The sequence below is a fragment of the Watersipora subatra genome, chromosome 2 (assembly GCF_963576615.1).
Source record: "Watersipora subatra chromosome 2, tzWatSuba1.1, whole genome shotgun sequence".
NCBI classification, from domain to species: domain Eukaryota; kingdom Metazoa; phylum Bryozoa; class Gymnolaemata; order Cheilostomatida; family Watersiporidae; genus Watersipora; species Watersipora subatra.
Window position 1 is genome coordinate 66,267,277 of NC_088709.1, and position 26,273 is coordinate 66,293,549.

The following is a 26,273-nucleotide window of genomic DNA, read 5'->3' on the forward strand; positions in this document are numbered from 1 at the left end:
CACTGTTTGATGAAAACGGATAACGATATGTAAAATCAAATATGTCTGATCTGCCCTCCATGTTTCTGTTAGTAATCAAGTCATTGTGGTTAAAGATAAACTTCAGCCTGCTAGTAAAATGATAACACAAAGAGAGCATACTACCTTAGTAAGAAGTTGCATCCCTTGCTGACTTGTTACTAGCTTAGTCTGACAAGGTGATGTAGATGTATGGAGAGACTGAATTGCTTTGACAGCTTGAGGGTTCACGACCTTCACTGCCTGGGTTACAACCTAAGAGAACACGCATGAAGTCAACATAAGCAAACACTCAGACAGTCAGCCGAACATGGTGTAGGTCTGTAGAATTTAGCGGTTTCGCAAAGGAGTCACAAATCACAGGCACAGGAAGGAGTAAACAAACTAACCGAGGTCAGATGGCACAGAAAATAAAAAACAGCACCACTTGACAGGCTGACAATTATTAATGTATTTCGTCGCTTTAAAATTACAAAAGGTTCCAAGAAAAAAAGTTGAAACAAATTTTCTACAGTATTCGGGATCAGAAGATTTCCACTGTATTTTAGCTGTAATTCAATAACTCTAGAAGCTACTAGAAGCAACTGACCAGCTACAACGCTGGGTCCAATGACATCCATGATGTAGACAATTGCAGTCAATGCATTAATAAGAATTAGATGGAATGACAATATTCTGTACAGTAGAAGCTCCTATAACGTAAATTCCAGATATCGTAAAAGATTTATGAGAAGCTTTTGCTTCCTACTAGGTAAAAAATTCCATATAACGTAGTGTCAAGTCGGGCGAGTTTTCAAAATCGGTTTGAATTGTTAGTTCATTTCGCCGCACTTGCGGAAGAAAAATCGCAGCGCATTTAGCATTATATTTATCATATATAACTTTCGCGACATTCTAGTTCGTTGTAATAGATCGTTAAATGTGTCTACAAAAAGGTAAATAAGATAGCTGCGCAATTGTTCATAAATACAAAGACGATCGATTGGTGCAGGTGTTACAGTGTCGGTTCACCAGTCTTAACGTCACGAGTTGGCAGTATCGTCAAAAATTTTCTTTATCCTAACCTTGACCCCTGGATAGTGATAGACGACAAACAGGCAGAACTGCTTTTTATAGTAAAAATATTTTGTTGTTTCGCCTTATTGTAGACGTACAAAGCACTTGTTAGTAGCTTTACTTTGCAGAATAGACTTAAGCTGTTTAGAAAAATAAGCAAATCATTGTAAATGAACGTCAAAAATGTGCAGTCCCTATCAACTTGTAAATTTACATGGTCTATAAAATCAGTAAAATTGATCATAAAAAGGAGAAGTTGTTGATGCAAACTGTAGTTACGGTACAGCCCACAAATTAAAAGCGTTAGGCCTACATGTAAGTCTAGTTTTTCCTTTTTGCATGACCAAAGAGGTGAGTTTGGAAAGATCTCGGAACGGATTACGCAATTCACATGTATTTTACTGTTTTTATAACGTAAACGTTCCTGGAACGGATTATTTACTTTATAGGAGCGCCTACTGTAGTTATTTATATTAGTAATAAGATTGTGTTTCGAGCCGAATATTAGGCTATTTTAACCAAAATTTATTCAAAATCCTCCAACAACAAAGAGCAATAATAATATATTTCACAGAGCATTATGTTCTTTAGCTAGTTGAGTTAAGATGACTAAATGACCACAACGATCAGCCTTTGCATTTATCATTGACATTTATTTCATTGACATATCGCTCAGGTGTTAGAATGCCAAGTAATTACAAATAGTCACAGAAAGTAACTACTCCTGTTAAAATGAAGTTGTCTGCCCCACAATAATGTCTGCAAAATGTGTAATCTTTGCTGCTGTCACACCCTCTTTAGCTCCTTCACTACTACGAGCCGCACAGAATGACTTGGTAAACGGCTTGGCCAAGAGCCACATGATACGGCTTGAGTGGCTTTGTACAAATCGTTCCCGATTAGTGGGTAGTTAATTATTTAGCCTATCATATCTGAACTTAAACGAAAGGAAACAATTATCTGCATGCGTTGAGCCAATAGAAAAAATATTTACAACCCATTCTGAGCAGTTTCGCTTTGCAAAAACTATTTTTTATCACAATTTCTTCTAACCATTGACCAGTATTGTCAGACCCGTTACAGCTACGACAGTCTCACTAGTTTTCAATCTATGGACATGATGATCTTTATTGAACAATAGTACCAGTGCGAGTGATAATTTTTATCTTTAGCATTAATAATAATGCTGTAAGTTGTAATAATATTTCTAAATCATCTGACTCGGGGACAAGCTCACAGTCGTAGCGAAAATGGCCCAAAAAAGGACCCGAGCTCATTCGGCAACAAATTTGTGGCACATTTTATGGCATCTTCTGATGTAAAATTTTACGCTATTAACTTGGTATCACAACATTTTTCTAGACCGCGTGATTCAAAAGATATAATTTATATGCCCCCTTGGTCAAATGTTAAGTTTTACCAAATATTGAATTATGTCCTTGTAAAGCAATTAATTTGGTAGCAAAAGAGTTTGGAGTGTGTTTATTAAACAAACAGCTTACACAGTTCTAAAAAATACTGAAAAATGACTTGGACAGCTATGAAGGCTGCTTATCCGCAACCTGATACAATGATAAAATGAATGAAAATGAAATGGTGAATTAAAAGTGACACTGGCGCCTACCTGTATGTGCATAGCACCTGTTTTGGCGAGAAGGGCTGGCAGCTGCTCCTTGCGAACGAGATATATTTCTTTGTGTATCTTTACCATGACAAAGCCTTCAGGGACTTTCACTCTCTACATGAAACAAAAACCGCTTAACGGGTTCAAAATGGTCACTAGCCTCAATCTCAGAGTTTTTAATCATTAAAAACCAAACTATTTCTATTTCTTTTAAAAGCCTACATTAGCTAAACTAGTTTGTAACTCTCCTTGCATAGCAACATATTTCATGCATTACTTGATAAATTGTTACTTTGATCTAACAAAATAATTATGTTACAATTGTATTCATGTTCTTTACCCTACAAAGAAAATCACGAAAAATAGATACCGTATAATCATAGAACTATTATTTAATCATTGAATATAATTAGAATAATAATAACACCTACTAATAATAATATCATCATGAAAAATATTTCTAGTCTCACTTCTCATTCTGTGAAAATTCAAACTATTTTTAACACACAAATTTATGGTTACAAAAACTATACGGTCAAAAGAAAATCAGTAAGTTTCCACCAAGATAAGCATCCACTATAACCAATCAATTGTTGTTGTTACACAGCAACTGTGCAAATAAATCATCTGGCAAACAAACATTAATTCTACTAAATTTTAATATCAGCTCTATGTGGGTGTACCATGAAAAGATGGTAAGGTTCAAGAGGCAGCCATATATGTTCAAGTACAATCAATATTAATCAATATATTATATATTAATATAATATATTGATTAATATTGATACAACTATACAGTATATTAATACAATAAAAATTCAATATAGCTATAAGAAATCAAACTAGCCGCAGACCCTATTTCATATAAATTCTGCGTAAAATTTTGTACCACCCAAGTATGGCTATATCTATGGGCTATTATTTGAACATCAGCTACACCACATTGGCCATAAATTGCAAGTTATCCACATAAAACACACCAAATTGGCCATAAATTGCAAGTCATCCACATGAAACACATCGGAAACTGAAAAGATCAGGCAATAGTTAGTATTTGACTGCTAGACTCTGAAAAATAATCGCTCTCCACACCTGTTGCCACTTCTACCTTTATCTCTAGTGAAGAAAACTAGAGAGTAAGTGTAAAGGGGTGTATATATAATTATATATACACCCCTGTATATATGGGGTGTATGGGGTGTATATATATAATTATATATATACACCCCTGTATATATATAATTATATATATACACCCCTGTATATATCAGGTGTATGGGGTGTAAGGGGTGTATATATGATTATATATATACACCCCTGTATATATGAGGTGTAAGGGGTGTATGGGGTGTATATATGATTGTATATATGCATACTGCTTGTACTTACAGTAGATGAGCCAGGAGAGTCTGTCACAGCACTTGAAAGGGTATTATTATCTATAGCACCATTGGTGGTCTCCGCGACTCGATCCTTTCTTGGCTTCTTAGAAAACAGTTCAGTAACAGTGTTGTTAGGTATAACTCTTCGCTTCCTTCGCCGTCCAAACAGACTCTCACCAAGCTGTATAATAGAAATCACACATCATATTGTCAGATTCAACTCAAGGGGTAGAAAGCAATAACAAATTTCATTAGCTATAATTTGGGTTGACCATAGACGCAGTTCTTTCAACTCGAATTCCCTGAGCGTGAATAGAGGGCATGCTTTCAGAAGTTTTATTGTATATAGAGCTAGGGCTTTGACTTAACAGAATATTTATTGGTTTCAGCAAACAAACTTGAAAAAAGTAAAACTTACTTTCATTTTGAAACTTTGGATAAATTATTATAAGCAGAAAGTTGCTACCCTGAGAGTAGATGAAGGGGTCCCTACAGACCAAGACATAATGGAAAGGACTCTCAAATTTGTTCAAAACATTTAGCAGGCTCCGGATAATATTTAAAGCAACAACGAATTCAAATAGAAGGCAAATTAAAGTAAATTCTGGAGAGAATCTTCTAGAAGCATTAAAGCTGAAATAAAAATACAGAATCTAATATTGAACATGTACATGTCAAGGTAGTAGGGGTGAGATGACATCCAATCAAATACATATAGACTTGTGTACTAGTATAATATCCAGCATATAAGTCAGCGTGTAAAAACCACCTCAAATAAATAATTTTGTAAAAATTCAAATATAAGTTGACCCTAAATACTATGGCATTTGTAATTTAGCACAACAGAGTGTCGATATGTAATGAGCCCGCAAAAGTTTGAATATCAAAGCATAGGTGAAGTTTCCATTATTTTCTTCCAACTAACTCAACTACTAACACTACTACTAACACGAGTATTAACACGATTACTAACACTACTACTAATACAAGTATTAACACGATTACTAACACTACTACTAACACAAATATTAACACGATTACTAACACTACTAGTAACACGAGTATTAACACGATTACTAACACTACTACTAACACGAGTATTACCACGATTACTAACACTACTACTAACACGAGTATTAACACGATTACTAACACTACTAGTAACACGAGTATTAACACGATTACTAACACTACTAGTAACACGAGTATTAACACGATTACTAACACTACTACTAACACGAGTATTAACACGATTACTAACACTACTACTAACACGAGTATCAACACGATTACTAACACTACTACTAATACGAGTATTAACACGATTACTAACACTACTACTAACACGAGTATTAACACGATTACTAACACTACTACTAACACGAGTATTAACACGATTACTAACACTACTACTAACACGAGTATTAACACGATTACTAACACTACTACTAATACGAGTATTAACACGATTACTAACACTACTACTAACACGAGTATTAACACGATTACTAACACTACTACTAACACGAGTATTAACACGATTACTAACACTACTACTAACACGAGTATTAACACGATTACTAACACTATTACTAACACGAGTATTAACACGATTACTAACACTACGAACTCAAACTCAAAGTACTTTTCTAGACGTAGTTATGTTGTATTGTATTCAAGGTAGAGTTGAAATTAATATGAGAATTAGGTTTTAGTCGAAAGAAATTTACTTTATTGAGCGCAGCGTCAGGCTTAATAGCAGCTTTTATGTCCATATAGATGATAGCGTGATCTGAGAAATCACGTCTGGTTACTTAATTTGAGTGAGATTAGAATTATAAGCGTATAAATACTAGTATATACAAGTAGCTAGTATAAACACTACTTAAATGATTTCATCTGTGTAAAGTTTAGTGGTATAAAAATACCTCGAAATATAAGAAATTTGAGATACGAGAAAAATTCCAAGCAAATTTTTGCCTTGAGATACAAGAATACAAGATGGTTCTCAATGCGAGAGTACGCGAGAGGCTGTTTATGAGAACGGCATCGCTCTGTATTTCTCGTCTGATCAACGAGAATTAAAAAGGCCGGCTAAAAGTTAAAGGGAAACTGAGTCAAAAAGCGAAGCATAATGAGCCAGAAAAGTAAAATATAAAAATGAAACGAAATTAAAATTAAATTTAGCGTAAAATTAAAAACACACTTTCAAGTGTTTTTGTAAAAAAGGAAAGTTCATTTAAGGTAAACTTAAATTTAAAGTTTATTTTATGTTATGTAGTGTCACAAAAGTCTAGTGAGTACAAATGTGTTGCCATCAAGTCTCTCCCACACCCCTGTTGCCGCTAACGTTGGTTTCAAAGATAAGAACTCCATACAGTACTGCACATAATAATTTCACATTTAATTGTAGATCATAATGACTAGATGGGTATTAGTTACCTCGTGAGCGTAGGTGGTGAATAAGAGCATGTAAAATCATGTGTTTTCATTGTAACAGATTAAGTTGTATTGAGTTCGTTCATATACGAAAATTTCATTTGAGATATGAGTGAATTGACATACGAACTCAGTCCCAGAATGCATATTGTATGTCGGTTTATGATCAATGATTTATGAATATTCATGTCGACGTATTATGGCATTTATTACTGTATAATAATAAATGCTTTACTCAAACAATAAACCAACAACAATGTGGTTATTTTAATGGCAAACTGCCAGGCTCTTTCTAATAAACAAAACATTACTGCATCTCATAAAGTCTTCAACTGATTTCGTTAACTAGCCTTAGATCTCTGATAAGAGTCTGGCTCACCTCAGACTCTTTAGCCTCCAGTTCCTGCGCATTAGCTGCTTCAGCTCTCCTCTCCCGCCGCTCCCGTCTCTCCCTACCGGTAGTAACATACTCTCTACTCTCTCCTACAGTTCCGTCCTCATCAATAGACTCTTCCTCTTCGCCTTCTGTAGCCCACCCTTTATCCCCCTAAAGCATAACTCAAGCTTTTAAACTCGAAGGCTTCTCAAGGCGGGGAACACTTTGCAGCTATCTTATGAGCTAACATCATATAGTGTTGGAGAGATAGTTGTGAAACACAATCAGAAACAAAAATCTCAAGGAGGCTGTATGTTCTCAGCGCCTACGGTACTGGCAGTGATAACTCAATCGAGTAGCGTCTGCTCCCAGACAACGATATCTTTTACTCATTAAGTTAAGATATAACATGTGCTTCCAGGTCAAGGCCATATTAAGTCCTTTACCATAATCGAAAATACGAATTAATCGCAAAATCAAAATTATGGAAATCATACACAATGCATTCTTGGTGCGCAGACCACCTGTGCAAGGTTCTTACTCTCGGTGACATCCTGCAACTTACGTCGGAAACCGTAAAAAAGTTCAACTCTCTGCGCTTTGCTGGCGGCCACCAATGGCTTTCGCACCAACTCATGTGCAAACATGCAGAGCAGAGAACCCAACTTCCACAACAAGCAAATTTCCTATAAAAAAAAGTACACGACGCTGACCTGTGTACTCAAACTGGCAGCTGGTTCAACATACGAATCCTGTTCCTTTCTTAAACCTTCCTTGCACTTCTGCTCCAGCTGGATGAGTTTTGACTCAAAGGGTGTTAGTTCCTCTACTAGTTTTTCCAACTCTGCATGTAGCTCAACTAAAAACACAAAACTGAACATGAAAACCTACACATCTGACTTTACCAGCTACAACGTGGACCACATCCCTACGATAAAAATCTTTAGTAGGCTATTGGTTGCAATTCACTATCTATAGCTACTGAAAAATCTTTGTTTCCACAAGAAAAACTTGTCTGCCTAATTGAAAAACTTTCAAATCAAACCTATCATTTTTATTTATCTAAAAGGTGTATTGATTATGCTGCACACATTAAGATTATAGAAGACTATCTTACTGCACATCACAGGAGAAGACAACTGCAATATAGATCAAAAAAGAAACTTACGCTACTGCATATGATGTAATTACAAAAATAGCTTTGTTGCTTGTTGCACGTACAAGATAACCTATAGGAAATGACAACTTTGTTGTAGGTCAGAGAATATAGTTTTTAAAATGGGTTCATTGTACAGAATGAGAGAAAACAACTCCACTCTATAACAAAAAGTGATGACATCATCCATCACTGGTGCATAATAGCTTTTTGTTCATGCCTTACAGTGGATGTTCTTCTTTTTTGATGAACAACAACACTAAACTCATCTGCATTCTGTGGTACCGCTTTTAATAACAGTTTTAGAACCTTGCCCATGTTTGTTATGCTCATACAGCAATTTCTGAAGCACAATATTATTTTTGCTCGCACCCACTTCAACATTGTTTGCAACTATTTTCTGCTAGCTTGTGTGGGCACACACATTGTGATTTACATATATACTAGTTGAATGTCTGGCGTTGCCTGGGTAATAAAAATGCTTGTACAGAAAATGTATTTTTATTCAACATATAGCAACAGTTACCATTCTAACTTTCAAAGTGCATATCATGAGAAAAGTGTTTTGTGCAGTGGAAATAAATTAAGACAAAAAATAAAACAACTGTTAAGGTTTTCAGACTTTGTCGAACAACTAACTTTCAAACTTCATATCATTAGGAAAATGTTCTGTGCAGGTCAAATAAATTGATAAACAAAAAAAAACAACTATAAACCTGTTAAAATTTAAATGTGAAAAATTAGCCAGCAATAGCTAAATTAAGTCTGTTTTGCTATTATTACAATAAAAGATGATTCGGTAATGATACAATTAATACGAACTGAGAAAACAAAATAAAAATTCTGAATACGTTGAATTAATAACAATTCTTGCATAGAAGTGTGTGTATAAAAAAGGTTACTGTTCCAGCAGAGGCTATCCATCAAAACTTTGAATACGACGAAACTGCTACCTCTCGATACTGGCACAAATGTGAAAATGAAATACCGGACTGTCTTTGTCTGGTACCTCGTCTGACCGACCGGAGAGAGAATGTAGAGGCTATTCTTACTCGAGATAATACAATTTTCCGTGTGAAAAGTATTAGCCTTTACTGATTTCGCAATCGAACCTTACGAAAAACCAGAAATAGAAGTGTAACGGTGCCTTTGAAATTGAAACATATTTAAAAATAAAAAAATAAAAATAGGTAATGATAGCAATAAATTAGTTTTTAAACACTCTCAAAAAATAACAAATGCAAAAAGTAATAATAGTTAATAGTCAAAAGTGCACATTTAGCGTGTGCGTATGGTATATGATAAGAGCGATAAAATGCTAAGGACTGTATAGCTGGGTAATTGAATGCGTGGTTTGAAACTTGTGGTTGCAATCTCCGTGAGTTCAAATCAAGCACGCAGCGAGCTTTTCATTCAAAGATTTTAGTAGCTATAACTGGACAGGCAGACATCTGAACAGATGAAAACCGACTATGACAAACTTTGAGATTTATATACATGTACATAGATAAAAGATATATACCCTAGGACACTTATATTTCGCTAGTATTTAGTTTCGTGAGTAGCTCACAGAGTAAAATTTCGAAGCAACTTAATTTCGCAGCTCTGATGAGTGCGAAAATATAGTGATGTGAAAATAAATGCAGTGGAACAAACATAATTAGATTCCTCAGGTTCAGTTCACCGATAAAAAAAATTCAATTTGCGACTAGTTTGTAATTGTGAACCGCAGGTAGAATCGTGTGGGCAAGGTCGATAATGCAATTTGATCGCTTGCTGTCATTTGTTTCTTAGACTATCAACAGGCCCGTTTTCACTGGGGCAGCTGGCCGACTGAGCCGCTCCAACTTTTTGGGAATTTTTTACGGTAAGTACAGTTCAACTCGGATAACTCGCCCTCAGATAAAATGTAACATTTCATCTCAAACACAAGGTCAACTCAAACAGATTTGTTTGGTCAGTTCCAACGCAATGATAAATTCCTTCGGATAACTCGACCTCAACATCATTTATTCGAAAAGTTATTTGCCCAACGGCCATGGACGCGGTTTTTATCGCTGTAGAATATCACTTCATTCCAAGCCATAGAGACAAACATCAACTTCTAGTAGTTCTTAGGCATCATTATTATCATCATCAGAGGCAAAATATTTTTGTTAACGACTTTTAAGGTTTGCAAAAGATTAAGTTTTATCAAACACCCGCTTGGCCATATCCCATCGAAAGCGTAAAAGCCTCTGAATGAACTTAGAATAAAATCCGCAAAATTGATCTTTGTTAAAACGCTCAAAAGAAAAAGATGTCTTTTTTCTGAGCGTTTTAACTGCGGTCATGTTTTGCCTATTTTAATTTAAAAACGTCTCATCAGTCACATCACTTAAAACAAAACAAATCTCAAAAAATTACAAGTTATTGAAGAGGTGTCAGTGGTGAATCCAAACCTTTCCAGAGCCATGCTGCTTGTGTAGTACTGCGAGTGTCAGTGTGTCTTATTTTCTTTCAACACACGGTGCTCACTGCATTGATTGATGTCCCAGCAAACGATAACGCTACTAATGCGTGTGCATTGACATCAAATTCCTATCATTATAAATCATTCTTAAGGGGAAAATAATCATAATTAATTGCAAAATAATAACGTAATAAATTTTGACAGTCAAATTATTTTGTTGGTTTATATTTTAACGATGCTATATAGTGGTCGTTAAAAACATTAAAATAAATGTCGTTATAAAATTCCATTCTACAGTATCAATGAACAAAGCTATTTAGTTTCGCTTTTTCGCTAGTTTGTTATGATAGTTTAGTTTCGCACATGAAACTTTCGCGAGAGGATGACACCACGAAAACGCGAAAGTTAGATGCCACAAATACATAAGTGTACTAGGGTATATCTACTTCTATCACTATAATTAGGCATACCAACGACAAGTGACCAACAGACAGACACTGAGATTCATAGATAGAGATGAGAGAAGACAAAGCTATAGCCAAACACAAAAGACACATAAGACACACAAGAAAAAATTCTCCTATCGCTGGGAGGGGAATCTACTTACCCTCTTTACCACGACCTCCATCAAAGGAGCTACAAAGGTTTCTCAGCTCCTCCACCGACTGACACACTAGTCTGTATGTTTCCATATCTGGAGATTCCAATAGCAGACCTTTCTCCGGGGTGACATTGGGGTTAGCAACAGCATCAGAGCTTAAGGCAGCAGATTCTACTTTAACATTAACAGCATTACGACCAGCTTTACATTCGTTAGAGATGCTGGTTGAAGATTCATTAGCGACCGACTCGGTGTACGACTGAGATCCTGTAGTATCATCGTCATTGGCTGATGATACTTCAACCTTTTCATCCTTAACATGCATATTGTACAAAAAACGGTCATGTCCGTCATCATGCAAAGACGAGATGGTGTCTACTCCTAGTTCACCATAGTCAGCGGTTGACATCGAACATGTGTCTGATTGTTTGTTCTGGTCATTTGTATGAGAATTGTCGAGATCATTCACCTGTTTCAACTCATCAGTTATTAGGTGTGGAAAGATCGAAGGAGTGTCAACAGATGAAGATTCCGACTTTAGAGTTGGTTCTGAGGTAGAAGGGTGCTGGTTGGTGATCGGTTGAGGAAGGCAAGAATCAGAAGTAGGGGTGGGGTCACGACTGCTCAGAGAGGTGCTAGATTCTAAGTATTTGAAAGCTCTCCAATCCTGCAGAGAATTCAAAGAGAAAACTGTCATTGTGAAGAAATGGAAAATTCAAGACCAAAAGAATCAAATGAAACAAAGCTAAATATTTATAATATACACATCTGAGCTTCTAGCCTGCAGAGGTCCTTGTTGTGACAATGAATATACAATAATCTACAGAGCAGAGGTCATTGTTGTGGCAATAAATATACAATAATCTACACTGTCAAATGCATATGAGATTCACCAATTCTCTTAAACCTTGCAGATCTATGAGAATGAGAGTTAAACTAAATATCAGGGTTGGAAAAAACCATGGTTTTTATGAAAAAACCGAAAAACCAGGTTTCTTTGGTTTAAACTGGTCTTTATGGTTTAAACCGGTTTTTATAATTTTACCAAGGTTTTTGCAATTTTAAGTCGAATTAACATCACTTACTATAGCTGCATGATTGAGTATTGGACATACATATGTGGAATCATCTGTTAAAGATGGTACTGTGGGAGTTGCTATGGGAAAAAAGAGAGAAAACATGGAAATTTCGGAATGAGTCTTTAATCAAACATAAAAGATGAAATGCAGGGCAGAAATCTTATCACATAAAGTGAATATTTACATACAGCTTTATGTATAAGTAGGAATTTTAATCCAAGTGATTAGTCATGTGGTTGTGTAGAGCAGAGCATAATGCAGATGCATTGTTAGTGTTTGGAGCAATGGCAGATGACTCAACTTCTATCACCTGAACACTAGCAACACTGTCTAAATTGGTGTTTTCAGCTTGAAATTTTGCTATGTGAGCTTTAAGCCTATCTGTGTGACCTCGCGTTACGAAAGCACACTTATTACATTTTGCCTTGAAACCTTTGCCTTTTGCAGTTCGAGTGAAAAACTGCCAAACGGGATCCTGTTTGCGAGGCATGTTGGAAATTTGAGGCACAACTTTAACTTTTCAAAACACAAAAAACCTAATAAACTGAATTCTAACAATCCAACTACTTTGGCTTGTGCCCAATAAATGAAATATTAGTTTGCAAACAAAGCTTTTGCTCAAAAGGATTTTATTGTTTTAATTTCAAATTATAAGTAATGCTTTCTCACTAGCCAGGCTTGAGAAAGTATTTAATCATTATTAGTGACGATGATTGGATCAGTATATTTCACATGGTTTTTATATTTCATTAGTAAAGAGATCATCATATCACTGGATAAAACCAATTGAAAATGGAATTCCCTAATTCATTGTTGTGCTAGGATTTTATGTAGTTTCAACTTGAGCTCTGCCATCACTTTACTATTGTGTCCTAAATAAACTTCCACAGCTGATAATTACATATAAATGCATTTCTACCGCATATGAACCACTAGGAGCTTAAAATATGTTTTTCACAAAAAAATAATGAAAAAACCGAAAAAAACCATAAAAATCGGTTTTTCGGCTGGTTTAAACCGGGTTAAAACCACTCGGTTTAAACCAATGGTTTAAACCAAGCCAACCCTGCTAAACATAATGAGCAAACTACTATCTATGTTAATAAATCATCAATTTTTCATATTGCGTGTGTCTGTCTGTTAGTCCATTTAAACACTAAATGCATTTCCACAAATCTCGCCCGACTTTGTCTGAACTGCCCACACATATGCTCTGTACCTTCCACCAGATCGCCAAAAATATTTGGCTTTAGAACTCAGTCTAGTTTCTGTGAATCAGCCTCTTCAACACCCTCAGGCTACTTCAACACCCTACTCATAAGAAAACTCAAGAATGCACTTTCACATGAATGAAGGAAAATTGCCATCAATAAACTGTCGTGAAAGCAGTGTACCGTACTTCTCGGACTATAAACCGCACCCCTATATAAGCCGCATCTGCTTTATTTTCCAAAAAACAATAATAAAACAATACATAGGCCGCACCTTTGTATAGTTCGCAGAACTCAGGACGGTGCTTTTTAACGCTGCAGTGACTTTGCTGTTTAAAACGGAACAGTGCCTAACGGCGCTGTTTCGTATTAACCGACGCTTTTTAACCTAGTGCCTAACAGAACAGTGCCGTTAGGCATTGTTTTCTATTTTCTTTCACCGCTGGATGCACACTAACCGGAGATTCCAGGTAATGCGGCTAGCGGTGAAAGAAAAAGCCACAGATTAGCCGCACCCTTATATAAGCCACATGGCTCAAATCATCAGAAAAAAGTAGCGGCTAATCGTCCGAAAAGTACTGTAGTAACTTGTGTTGAAAATCTTAATACTAGTGGTTAGATAAATTCAAAGCTCACTGGTCTAAAGCCTTCTTTGACAACAATCTTTTTTATTATAAATTTATGCATTATAAGTTTAACTCTTTTGCTACCAATTTGATCTTTTACTAGGACATACATGTAATTAAATAATTGGTAAAACCTAATATTTGACAAGTGCGCATATAAGTTGTCATAACTTTTGAGCCACACGGTTTATGAGAAATATATTGATACCAACTTAATAAGCATACAATTTTACACACATCAGATGTTGCCATAAAAAGCCACAAATATGTTACAGAATAAGCTGAGGCACTTTTCGGCCCTTTTTGTGACTACCATTAGCAATTTTCAGAGTCGGATGGGTTATCCATATTATTATAGCTCATGGAATTTGAACTATTGCTAAAAATAAAATCACTCTAAGTAGTACTACTGATTGATAGAGAATCATCAGAAGTCGATTGAACTACAATTGGTGAAACCTTTATCTGACACGGCTTGTCATTGCGAAAAGGAAATTGCAAAAAAATCAAAATTTATGCGAAACGAAACTCAGCTCAACCTAGGCTGTTAACATATTTCTATTGGTTCAACACACGCAGAAAATCGTTTCCTTTCGGTTAAGTACGAACACGACTGGCTAATTAATTAATTCTCACTAATCAGAAAGGTTTCGTGTAAAACCTACAAAAGCCTCACCGCGCGGCTCGCAGTACGCAAAGAGTTGACAATTTTTCCAGATCTAAGAACATATTTCAAAGAACTGAAGGCAGTAAGATTTCCATACACATACAATGGAAGTGCTACTACTAGTAGGGAAGCATGCTAGAGATCGGTGCAGTTTGGTTCAACCTACACTAAAACTGTCTGTTGTGAAGTTGGTGGTCGCTTAGGTTAGACCATGATTTATCAAAACAAATGTCAAGTTCTGAGGTTATATTTTGACTGTCTCTGCTGTACTCACCTCAAACTTGACAGATCGTCTAGCTAGGCGTTCGGCTCTAGAGATTTTGGCACTAATTGCTCGGTTAGAAGGCGGAGGAGAAAGTCTAGATTTAGGGAGGGAAGGTTTATCTTCAGCGAGCACAGAGCACACGTCTATGGGGCTCGCCGTCCTGGTGGGTTCTTCGCTCGCCACCTCCTACAGATAAATGAACATGAACATAGAGACCGGGTTACCTTGTGTAAGTTCAAACTTTAGTCTCTTCAATAAGCGCAAACAACTGCCATCAACAGCTGTGTCTTCAAATGCTTGCGGATTTGGAGTTGTTTTCCCTACATTGATATTTTGAGGAAATTATAATTGTTGTCTAAAGAATTTGGGTTCCACTTAGTTTTTAGAACTTAAGTGGACCAATCAGAGAGTTTTAATAAAGTATGCAGATGTTATTTCACATCATTTCTCGTCTCCATCTGTGAATGAAAATATCTTACTGCAGTTTCTTTACAATGTTCAAGAGAATGATTTCTCATCCACAAAAGGTATACATTTCAACATTAATATTCATTACTATAATAAGAGCCGTGTCTGTTCGTCTGTTTGAAGCCACGCTAAAAGCGTTAGGATAAAAGATACCGCATGGGATTCAAGTCAGAATATTCTGATTAGAAGCCAAGCACGCAACCACTGTGCTACTTGATTACCTTTCCACATACAAAAATAATTGTGCACAGAGTTATTACACATGACGGTCTCTCACAGCGCAGTGAACAGCATACTGATAGTGTATGGAAAAAAGTAAATACTTGAACAGCTGCCATGTAATTAGGTAATGGTCTGAACATGAACTTCCCTAGATGGACCAATTAAAAGAGAGCAAGTATTGAACTGGCCAAAAGTTGCAATGTATGCTGCTGTATACACTCGTTGCAAGCATCACGGTTTTTTTATAAAAAGTGAAAACACTTTGTAAAAATACTGTGAAATATAGCTTAATTTGTCACAAGCAGAACATTTAATAAAAAAAAACTAATGAGATGAAAACTCCCAGGTTATGAATGACACTCACATCCACATCTAAAGCAAAGCTACAATGAGATGTTAGTCAGTGTGATCAAGGATAGTGAGAAACGGTGAATATAAACTTTTGTAGATAAAACTGGTATCCGTAGCGCTGAACTGCCTGTTCTCCTGTTGAGAATTATCTGGCTATATTATTGGCTGCATAGTTTCACTTTGTCTTTTATTGCTTCCAGTTTCTGTAAGATTTCAAAATTGTGGAAACTTGATAAACTCGGCTGCATAGGTTACCTTTGTTTTACGCATTTCTGGTTTACGGAGAATTATAGAATTTTTGTCGCTTTGTGCATGACACAGTTTCAGTTCAATCCCGAAGTTTCAAATTTATTAGATTATTAGTTATTGAGATATCACTGAAAGACCTGAGGACACTTCTAATCGACTAAGAAATGAAAAATGGCTGCTGAAAAATTATTAGTTGCTAATAACATACCGATTGACCATTTTTGGTAATAAAGTACCAAAATGAGATAAAACTAGAAAGTTTCTTCCCTTCAACAAGAGTTTTACACTAAAACTATTAGTTTTCTATTCATAACAAATATACACACTTTATCAGACTCGGTCTACTGCAATCATTATGTTTTTCAATTACTTCTATAACATAACTTCTTGGAAAAATTTTGAAAACTAATTTTTCATTCGATTGTATTTCCGTTTTTCTCATTGAGTTCCACAAGCTTGGGGTTTCAACATGATATTCAGTTGAAATGTGCTATTTTAATTAAGAACTTCCACAGTCGATGGTAAGTTGTTAATACTGTCTAGGATTGGGAGACCTGCTTGTATATGCAAGACAAGGCTTCAAACTGTTAAACCATGAAACAACCTCCGAGTTACCTGGTTCATCCGTTTTCTCCCGGCCTTCTTCTTAGTTCTAATCCTATAAATCCTAAGAGTGTCCCCACAGAACTGTGGAAAGTTGATATACGTAGCCCCTGAACTGTCTGCGCCTAGTACAAATGATCTTGTGTCTTCAGGCGTCTGTTCCTCAATGGCTTCTCTGAGGCTAGCATGAGAGCTCTAAAGGAAAATGCAAAGCTTCTTTATTAGAATTTGTCATAAAAGATTTGGCAGAATTTGGGCAAAAGATATAATCAGGTTGCACTATCTGCTAAATACAAAGGTCAGTGTTTGAATTAATGTAATTTACTACAATGGAAGACTAGCAACGTGTGTTCCAACAACACCATAACACTTATTATTATATAATTACGAATAATTATTATCGGTTTTATCTGGTGCTATTTCCTTTCATCGGCCTAGTTCCAACTGGCTGAGATGGGATGGACAGGACCTTCCTGAGAATGTTAGCCGATCCTAATAGAGCTTTCTGCTGCACCAACGGGTAGTTCTTCCCAATATTATTATTATTTAATTTTATATTACCATTACAACAATTACTATAATAACTATTATTGCAAAAATCTTATCTGAACATAATATTATCAAACTGATTGAATCCACCTATAAAGATCAACGTTCATCAAAAGTTTTATTAGAACTCAGGCTAATAATTTAATACGGCGAGTCTGTCGATCTCCAGACTGAAGATCATTAGGTGATAAAACTGTCAGTGAATAAAAATTAACTAGTTGGCAAAGTCAAGGAGAATTTGTGATAGCCTATAATTCTGTTACATTTAGAGATCTAGGTTTGGAGTGTACTGTAATGGACTAACCTTACTGACTAGTCAGCTGAGCTACCCGGCATTGCCCGGGTATCAAAAATCAGCTTATAAACAAAAAGAGGTAATGAGAGTTGCCTGTCACCTGCTATTAGCCTGGCACATTGCCAATGCATAATTCGAGTAAGCTTACTAATAAGAGCCACCACTTCTCATGATGTTACACCATCACGCTGCATTGTGACGGAGAGTGGTAGCTTATTTGCTCCCATATAGCGACCTATATCGCCTAATGAACCCATCAAGCTCGTGTGACTTAAGTGGTAAGGCATCGGAATGGCGAACCGGAAGATCCGATATCAAATTTTCTGCTATACGGATTCTTTATTTCAAGATATTAATAGATATACAGATGTAGCTGGACATATACACAAACTTTGAGAAATATATAGATACAGATGAGACGTGTTCAACATAAGGATAAGTGTCTAACCACTCTTAAAACTAATCTATTTATTACATGAAACATATTTGATGATCATCATCAAATCTTTGCTATAAGAGCTGTGTCCACCCATCCGAAGTCACGCTGAAAGTTAGGAAAATGAAATTCATTGCACTCATATATTCACCCTCATTGACCAACACACTATCCACTGCGCTATTCAGCCACCTTCCCATATGACGGAATAATTATGCACATGGTTATTACACATCATGATCTCTCCACAGCACACAGGACTGTCAGCATACCAGTTTCATATAATAATGTATCTATCTAATATTATAAAATATAAACAGTTAATATAACTAAAAGCTAACTGAAGGTACTGCCCTCTCTGCTCATAAATCTGTGTTAATGATAATTATATGGGAAATACTTTATGCATATATGATTTATGGAAATGAGTGGTTCTGATTGGGCAGATTACAATTTCTGTTGGAATTCCCTCTACCTGAAATCAGCTTCCTTTGTGATTCATTAACTTTTCATTCATTCATTTCATTCACTAACTCATTCATTGACTTTTAAATCAACATTAAAATGCCAGATATGACAGAGTGCAGTATGGATGTCTAAGCCTTCTATTTTTGTGTCACAATAGAGCTTGTTTTAAATGTGCCAGCCTTCACAAGATTCCAAAAGTCTATGCAAGCCATTAATGGGCCAACTAAAATATCGGTCAATGTGGGGTTCAACCCCAAGATATTCAGCTTATCAAACGGACACTTTAACCAACTGAGCTAATTAGCCAGCTTCTAAAGATTTGTTATATCTTTATTCTTCGTGTTTTGTGACAGACAGACAGATAATCTATATATAAATCTCAGTCTGTCATCGTTGGGTCTGTCCAACTATAACTATAGTTTAACTAGTTTGACTAGTTAAACTAAATATAGGAATGAAAGATCCGCTTTGTGGTGGATTTGGTCTCTGAACCTTCCATTCACTAGGCGATAACCTAACCAAATAAGCTACCAGGGATGCAATGAACTCATTAAACGATATGAGTCGATATCTCGGTTAAAATACGCATAGCAATCTGCGTTACGCAACATCTCTAAAGCTTGCTCTCACGGCAATTATTAGTAAGTTTAGCAATAATGATAGTAGCTTACTCAAATTAGTCATTGGCAACGTGCCAAGCTAATGACAAGTGGCAGGCTGCTACATTACCTGCCACTGTTTATAAGCTGATTTTTAATATCCGTGCAACGCTGGGAATTCGGCTAGTCTTTGCTATAATAAGAGCTGTGTCCATGCATTCGAAGTCACGGGTGGGTGTTAGGAAAAATATTGCATCATACAGGATTCCGACACTTGAACACCTGCACCAATCAACTGCCTTACCAGATTTTAGAATAATTGAGGAAGTAGTTATTACACCCGGCAATCTCGCAGGTCTCGCGGAACTGCCAGGGTGCTAGTGGCCAATAATAAAATAGACATTACTTTAAATCCTACACAATTATTGTTAAATTGTATTAAACGCGCAAAGACTGACTATATAAAACATTAATTTTTTTATCATACATACATACTTGATCAGCTTTTTATACCCGTCAGTGGTTTTAAAATATTGCTCTTCATCTACTCAGGTCTGTCTCAAGGCCCATATCATATATAAAACACACAGCGTGTACCCGTACATAATAAACCAACCAGCACACCATCACTATTGAGGATGACATCATCACATACCGTGCATGAGTCACACAGAGACTTCACTATCCATATCCTTTGATAGAAGGTGAGCTTATAGAAAGGCTGGTATCTAAGGGGGTTTCGTAGCATCCCCACCACCCGCCAGAACATAGCCTCGATTCCTATGATGTCTGAGGCCTGGCTATGATCCCCCTCACACTCTTCTAGTATTTTGTACCAGGCCTGCAGTCTATCACACAACTTGTCTGACCAGATATGATAAGGCATGGGTGGTCTCCGATGCAAACTGCAATATACAATCTTTGATTGTGAAGCAGTGGAGAATGAACTTTACAAACAGTGATATTACGTAGGCGAGCATTTTTTTAACATTAAAATTGATCATACAAAACAAGCAAAAGTTCCTTTGAATACAATTGGTATTCAGGGCTTTTCAACCAATAGAGAAAAAACTATGTAGACGAAAATTCATATTTTGCCTCACCAGTCTCATTATATTCAAAACTTCACAAAAAATATACAACGTATTAAGAGATCACTGGTTTGGATATACTGTTACATAAGATTGTGATGCCATACCATCTTCAGAGGCACAAATAAATATGTAAACATATTATTAACTCCGCTGTTATAACTTAGAGATATTAAAACATCGCTGGGAGCTCAAGCGAAAGTTTAAATTGTTAAAAACTTGAAAGTATTAAAAACTCAGGCAAAGAATGCAAGTTACTGAGAAGTAAATGAAAAACCACAAAGGATATATATCAGCCCTTTGAGAGCAACTATAGACATAAAAAAAGGTTGCTGTGTCAGTGTTCATGAGACACCACAAATGGTTGTGTGCTGAGTAGATTCAATGGAATACTGAATCCCTTTTAACGATTCTAACAACCAACAACGTCAAGGAACTAAGGTTAATAAATGTGATAGATAGTCGCTGCCACCAAACACTAGACTTTATCCAGCAACAAACCAATAGCATTCTACTAAAAATTTATTCTCGAGATGGGCCAGAAGAGATATGTATGTAAATTTAGGAAATATACTTCTGTATTTTGTCAAACTACAGTATAAGAAAGGGGTCGGCAACCTGCTGCTCCGGAGCCGCATGCGGCTCTTTCATCCCCTCGCTGCGGCTCCTCCTGACTTTGGATTTTTTCCTTATATTACCATATGCCAAGTAATTCATAAAAATATAGAAATTTTATCACTAGATTTTGCAATATAATTTTACAAATTTGAAGTATGGTGATAAATCAAACATTGTCACTTGCTAAGCGTCGTTATTTACATTATGTTGTATTATTAATACCTTATCACATGATCGTCACGTGACTGTAACATAAAAGTACTGAAAAACGTATTAACGGATTCGCGCGGAAGGCCAGATCGCTATGAGATACCTTCTGATATTATGTTAACAACTGGGTTAATCAAACAATTAGAAATCTAGTAAGGCTGGCCAGCCACTTAGGTCTGCAATATCGTCAACAACACTACTGACAAACAACAACAACAACAACAACACTAATACAGGTAGTACACTTCATAACAATTTATGCACCAATAAAACCACCAAAATTATTTTATTGTTCTTTGCAAAAGTGTGATTTTGTTTTCTCAGCAATTAAATAATTATACATGCCACAGCTTTACGTTTTAGGATGTAAACATTGTATAAAAACATTAAAAGCTAAACAAAAAAGTTACATGTAGTATTTATTTTTTAATTTGAAATATGAAAGGGGGTTTGTGGCTTCCACTGCGCTCTTTCCTGTGAAAAACGGGTCCAAATGGCTCTTTGAGTGGAAAATGTTAACAACCCCTAGTTTAAGAGTATAAATATACAACGACTCACTACTGGCGCTGATGAGGCGTACTCAAGAGTGATGTCATCACACGAGCCATAGCCTGACTCTCCTTGCATAGAAGCATCATCCTTTCTACCTCACACTGGTTCACCGTCCCGCAATTGAGTGGTGCTTGACACAGGTAGAGAAACAGACCAATCTGTGGTAACTGCAAAAATAGACAAGTTTTAAGTCTATTAGGAATCATCTTATCACACTATTATATCCCAAGTTCTGAAACTTACTAAAATTATAGCATATCCTTATTGCGTGAAACGCCGGATTTCTGCATGTATACAAATTGGACGTTGTTTGCTCTATTTTCTACAAACAAACAAAAATTCCAAAAAAAAATAATTTCTGCCGAGTTTGGCCTTTAGGATGTACTTTTCCTTCACAATCACCATGCATCGGTGATTGTGAAGGAAACAAACAATTTATAATGATAGTTTACTGGTAAAGTCAAAGCTGGGTCCCAAGACCTGACTCCCATCACACCCTCTATATTTAACAATCAAGAGAGGGTTTTCAACTACCTTGTTTCAAAGAGTAGTTTATTTTGGTATTAAGGTTTATATTATTAAGGTATGAGTCAGTTCCACAAAATAGTGTCAAGGACATGAGTGGCAGAGTTGAAAAATAGTTACGTGCATTTTTTTATCAAAAAGGGGTTTAAGAATGTATTTATATAATAACTTGTCAGACATCAACTCAATAAAGATTAATTGTTTAATGCCAACTCAACATAAATGATTTGTTTGACGCCTACTCAACATAAATGATTTGTTTGATGCCTACTCAACATAAATGATTTGTTTGATGCCAACTCAATATGAATTGTTGGTTTCCTGTCAATATAATATGGATTAATCAAACATCCAACGTAAGCATAATAGTAAGAAAGAGCACTTGGCAGTGAAACTTGCTGGTTAAGCCCAAATTGTTAATAATACAAAAGCGTTTTGGACCATTCGTTGTTAAATGTCTAGTTGAGGACATGAATAATAAATTTGAGACTGGATAGTGTGTCTTGACACAATAAGGAGAAACAAAATAAAATGGTTTCATAAAAGCAAAATCATGTTTGTATAGCAAAAATGAGGCGATTCTTGAACGCAGACGATGTTGTGTCTATATTTAGAAAGTATCGGTCTAGTGCCAGGGAATTCAATATGATATAAAACTTCTCAGTAAATTCAAAGGGACACATGGATACAGAGTAAATAAAAGCTATTCAACACAGATGTAGCCTTACCTCCCATGATGACAACATTTGTTCCAACATTTTATCACCAAATAAGACCGAATCCCAACACGCCAATTCCTACAAACCAGATAGATATGAAAGCAAAACATTACATCACCGCAATGCAAAGCCTGCACTGAAGCAACACCAGAGTAAATATATTTTTTGGGTATGATTCTTAAACATAACATGGAGTGGCTTATTAAACAAATGAAAATGTTTAAGTTTGCGAAGCCTCAAGCCAGTTAACAAACCAAAATGTGGCAGGATCCTTAGCTATTAGCTAAAAAAGTAACTGAATTCGCGTAAGGAAGGAGAGTTGTCTATCCTACATAGAAGAAGGCTACATCTTGGAATTCTCATACAAGGTGCAGAGGTCATCATAAACTGAGTGACACAAAGGGGTGATGTGCTTAAAGATGAATATACTTGGTTGTCTAAAGCTAATTCAAATATATTTAAAATTTACAGACTCAACTAAGATTTCTGTCAAATACTAGAAATCAAGATAGAAATGTTAGTAATGGCTATGCATATCTTCCTGATGGTACCATGCAGAGTGTTTGTCTACTTTAATAGTTTAACTACAGCAATTATTCAGATGGAAGAGATGGTCAGTGATAACATAACCTCCAGGTGTTAACACCAGACTACCTCCAACTAGAGCTGTATTAACTTAGGTAATAAGACTTTGTAATAGAAACAGTCAGTCATACATAGGACAACAATGTAGACTATTTCCTACTTAAAGTATATCAACATCCTATTTCTGACATATGGAGGCCCAATGTTGAAATCAATGAATATGAACCTGTGACAAATGTAAGTTGTCCTCTCCTGACCAACTTGGAAAAAAGATTATTCAAAGTATATGAGAATTTTAATGTCTTTACAGAAAATGTTCCAGAAGACAGTTCATCACACCCTAACAGCATCGTGAAAATGGATGTAACTTTACAAATTTTAGCAAGGCATCGTGAAAATGGATGTAACTTTACAAATTTTAGCAAGAGCTATTATTTTTAAGCTTAAAAATTAGAGTTGTCCTCCTTCACCCTCTAAAGCAGTAATGATGCATGGGCAGAATCATGTTCTATTCAATGACGACTAACTGAAGCTCTTATAAACATTGAAACTGCGAATTCTAAAACTGACGAACAGCTCTGTAAAGTTTGGTTGAAACATCCCAACTGAAAAAGAGAAATTTGCTCAATATTTGTTTCAGCGAAGGATATTCCAATGAATCCAATTTAATCAACAAAAGATTACCCTTGTCCGCTCGCGCAGACAGAACTAATAATGAGCACGACTGCCTTACGTGTTTAAGACTCTCCCTCTCCTTTTCCCTCTGAGCCATCTGCCTTTTCTTCTCTTCTTTCCCCATTTCTTTAGCTTCCTGTCGCAATCGCTGAATAAGTGTAGAGCTGAGAGTCTGCGAGACCTGCCGTACCGATCTTGTTGACCATTCAGATGTTTTTAAATAAGATCTGTGAGTGTTCTCTAGTGCACACATCTCCTTGTACGCCCTGTAAGAAGGACAAGCATTGAACTTAAAGATTGTATGATGGTGAAATTCAATCTTGATTTCGATTGTTTGGTCAAAAGAAAATTTGTATAAAATATAATATAATAATATAAAATATATATATTATAAATCTCAACATATTATATAATGGTATATATATATATATATATATAAATCTCAAAGTTTGTGTGTACTTCGGTTTGCCCAGCTATAGCTATTAAAATATTGGAATGAAGAATCTGTATCGCAGAAGATTTGATCTCAGAACCTCCTGTTTGCCAGGCAAATATCTATCTTACCAATTAAACAACGCGAGATTGATAGATTCTTTGGACGATATATGTCGTTATGTGAATGAAAGTACGCATACCGCTCTGCGCAACGCAACGTGATTTTATGCTTGCTCTCACGGCTTTTATTAGAAAGTACTCAAGACACTAGCTTACTCAAATTAGTCATTAGCAATGTTCCAGGCTAATGGCAAGTGGCGGGCAACTACATTACCTGTCATTGATTATAAGCTGATTTTTAATACCTGTGCAATGCCAGGCATTCCGCTAGTCTTTACTATAATAAGAGATCTAACTATTTGCTTACACTTGGAGGTTAGAAAAAGTTTAGAAAAAAGATTGCTTTTAACAGGATTTGAACCCAGGACTTTCAGCTTGGTAGACCGACACTCCACCACCTGCACCAATTGGCTGCCGGGCAGAGTTTTGGAATAATTGGGTAGTTAGTTATTACAACTGACGGTCTATCACAGTGCACCAGAACGCCAGAGTACTAATAATATAATAGTAATAATAATGCCAGGAATATTAATAATAACAGTATGTCAGAATGTTACCAGAATTGAATGCAAAATATTAAATACACACATGGCTGAAGAAAGAGCATCTGAAAGCTCCACCCGTCAGACTATCAATACTGGCTATTATTTTGCCGGAGGAAGTTAAGAATGTGATCATCCTGAATGCTGACTATGCAAGGAAGAAAATAAAACAATAAACTACATAGTAACAGGATGCCAAGTGTGAGCCTAATCTGCCCACAAAAAACCTCTACTATAGTAATATGTTAACAAAACAATTTTTTAACACATGTAAGTAAAAACTTGGTTGTCTGTGTCACTCCGAGTGAAAGGAGTAATTAAATTGTACATCAATGAAGACACTAAAGAGAAAAATATCCATTTCTATAAAAAAATATCTTTATTAATTAATCACGTTTTGTCACTGTGTGTCTGTCTGTTAGTCCACATAAACACTATGTGTTTAAAATTGCTATGTGTTGGTTCCATCCAAACTTCAAAAGCATATGCTGAATGCCTTCTACCAGATCGTCAAAGATATTTGGATACAAAACTGTGTCTGGTTTCTGTGAATCAGCCTCTTCAACACCCAATTCATGTGAAACTCAAGAATGCACTTTCACATGAATGAAGGAAAATTGCCATCAATAAACTCGCTCAGATTGCTGTCGTGAAAGCAGTGTAGTAATTTGTGTTGAAAGTCCTAATGCAACTTATTAGATAAATTCACAGATCACTGGTCTAAGGCCTTCTTTGACAGAAATCTTTACTATCGTAAAGTTATGCATTATAAGTTTAACTTTTTTGCTACCAGAAGCACTTTGATCTTTTACTAGGACATAAATATTCGGTAAAAGCCAATATTTGACATATTTGTGCAGATAAGTCGTCATAACCTTTTGAACTAGAAATATCTTGATACCAACTTAATCGGCATACAAGTTTACATACAACAGCAGTTGCCATAAAAAAACACAGACTGTTGTCATGAAAACAGTGTAGCAATTTGCTTTAAAAATTATCCACACGC

General features: G+C 35.9%; 1 protein-coding gene across 1 annotated transcript in view; it reads right to left on the bottom strand.

Annotated features, from left to right (window-relative positions):
* The window catches only part of LOC137386955 (uncharacterized bromodomain-containing protein 10-like), a 31,942-nt gene extending 11,992 nt beyond the window's left edge, over positions 1-19,950 (bottom strand). The window contains exons 1-9 of the mRNA XM_068073202.1: positions 19,848-19,950; positions 16,858-17,040; positions 14,962-15,138; positions 11,111-11,771; positions 7,609-7,754; positions 6,899-7,066; positions 4,088-4,261; positions 2,699-2,812; positions 145-273 (exon numbers count right to left, since the gene is read on the bottom strand). Coding sequence (XP_067929303.1) covers positions 145-273; positions 2,699-2,812; positions 4,088-4,261; positions 6,899-7,066; positions 7,609-7,754; positions 11,111-11,771; positions 14,962-15,138; positions 16,858-17,040; positions 19,848-19,940 — 1,845 coding nt within the window. The 5' untranslated portion in view covers positions 19,941-19,950. The remainder of the gene's footprint in view (positions 1-144; positions 274-2,698; positions 2,813-4,087; positions 4,262-6,898; positions 7,067-7,608; positions 7,755-11,110; positions 11,772-14,961; positions 15,139-16,857; positions 17,041-19,847) is intronic.
* Between the last annotated feature and the right edge of the window lie 6,323 nt (positions 19,951-26,273).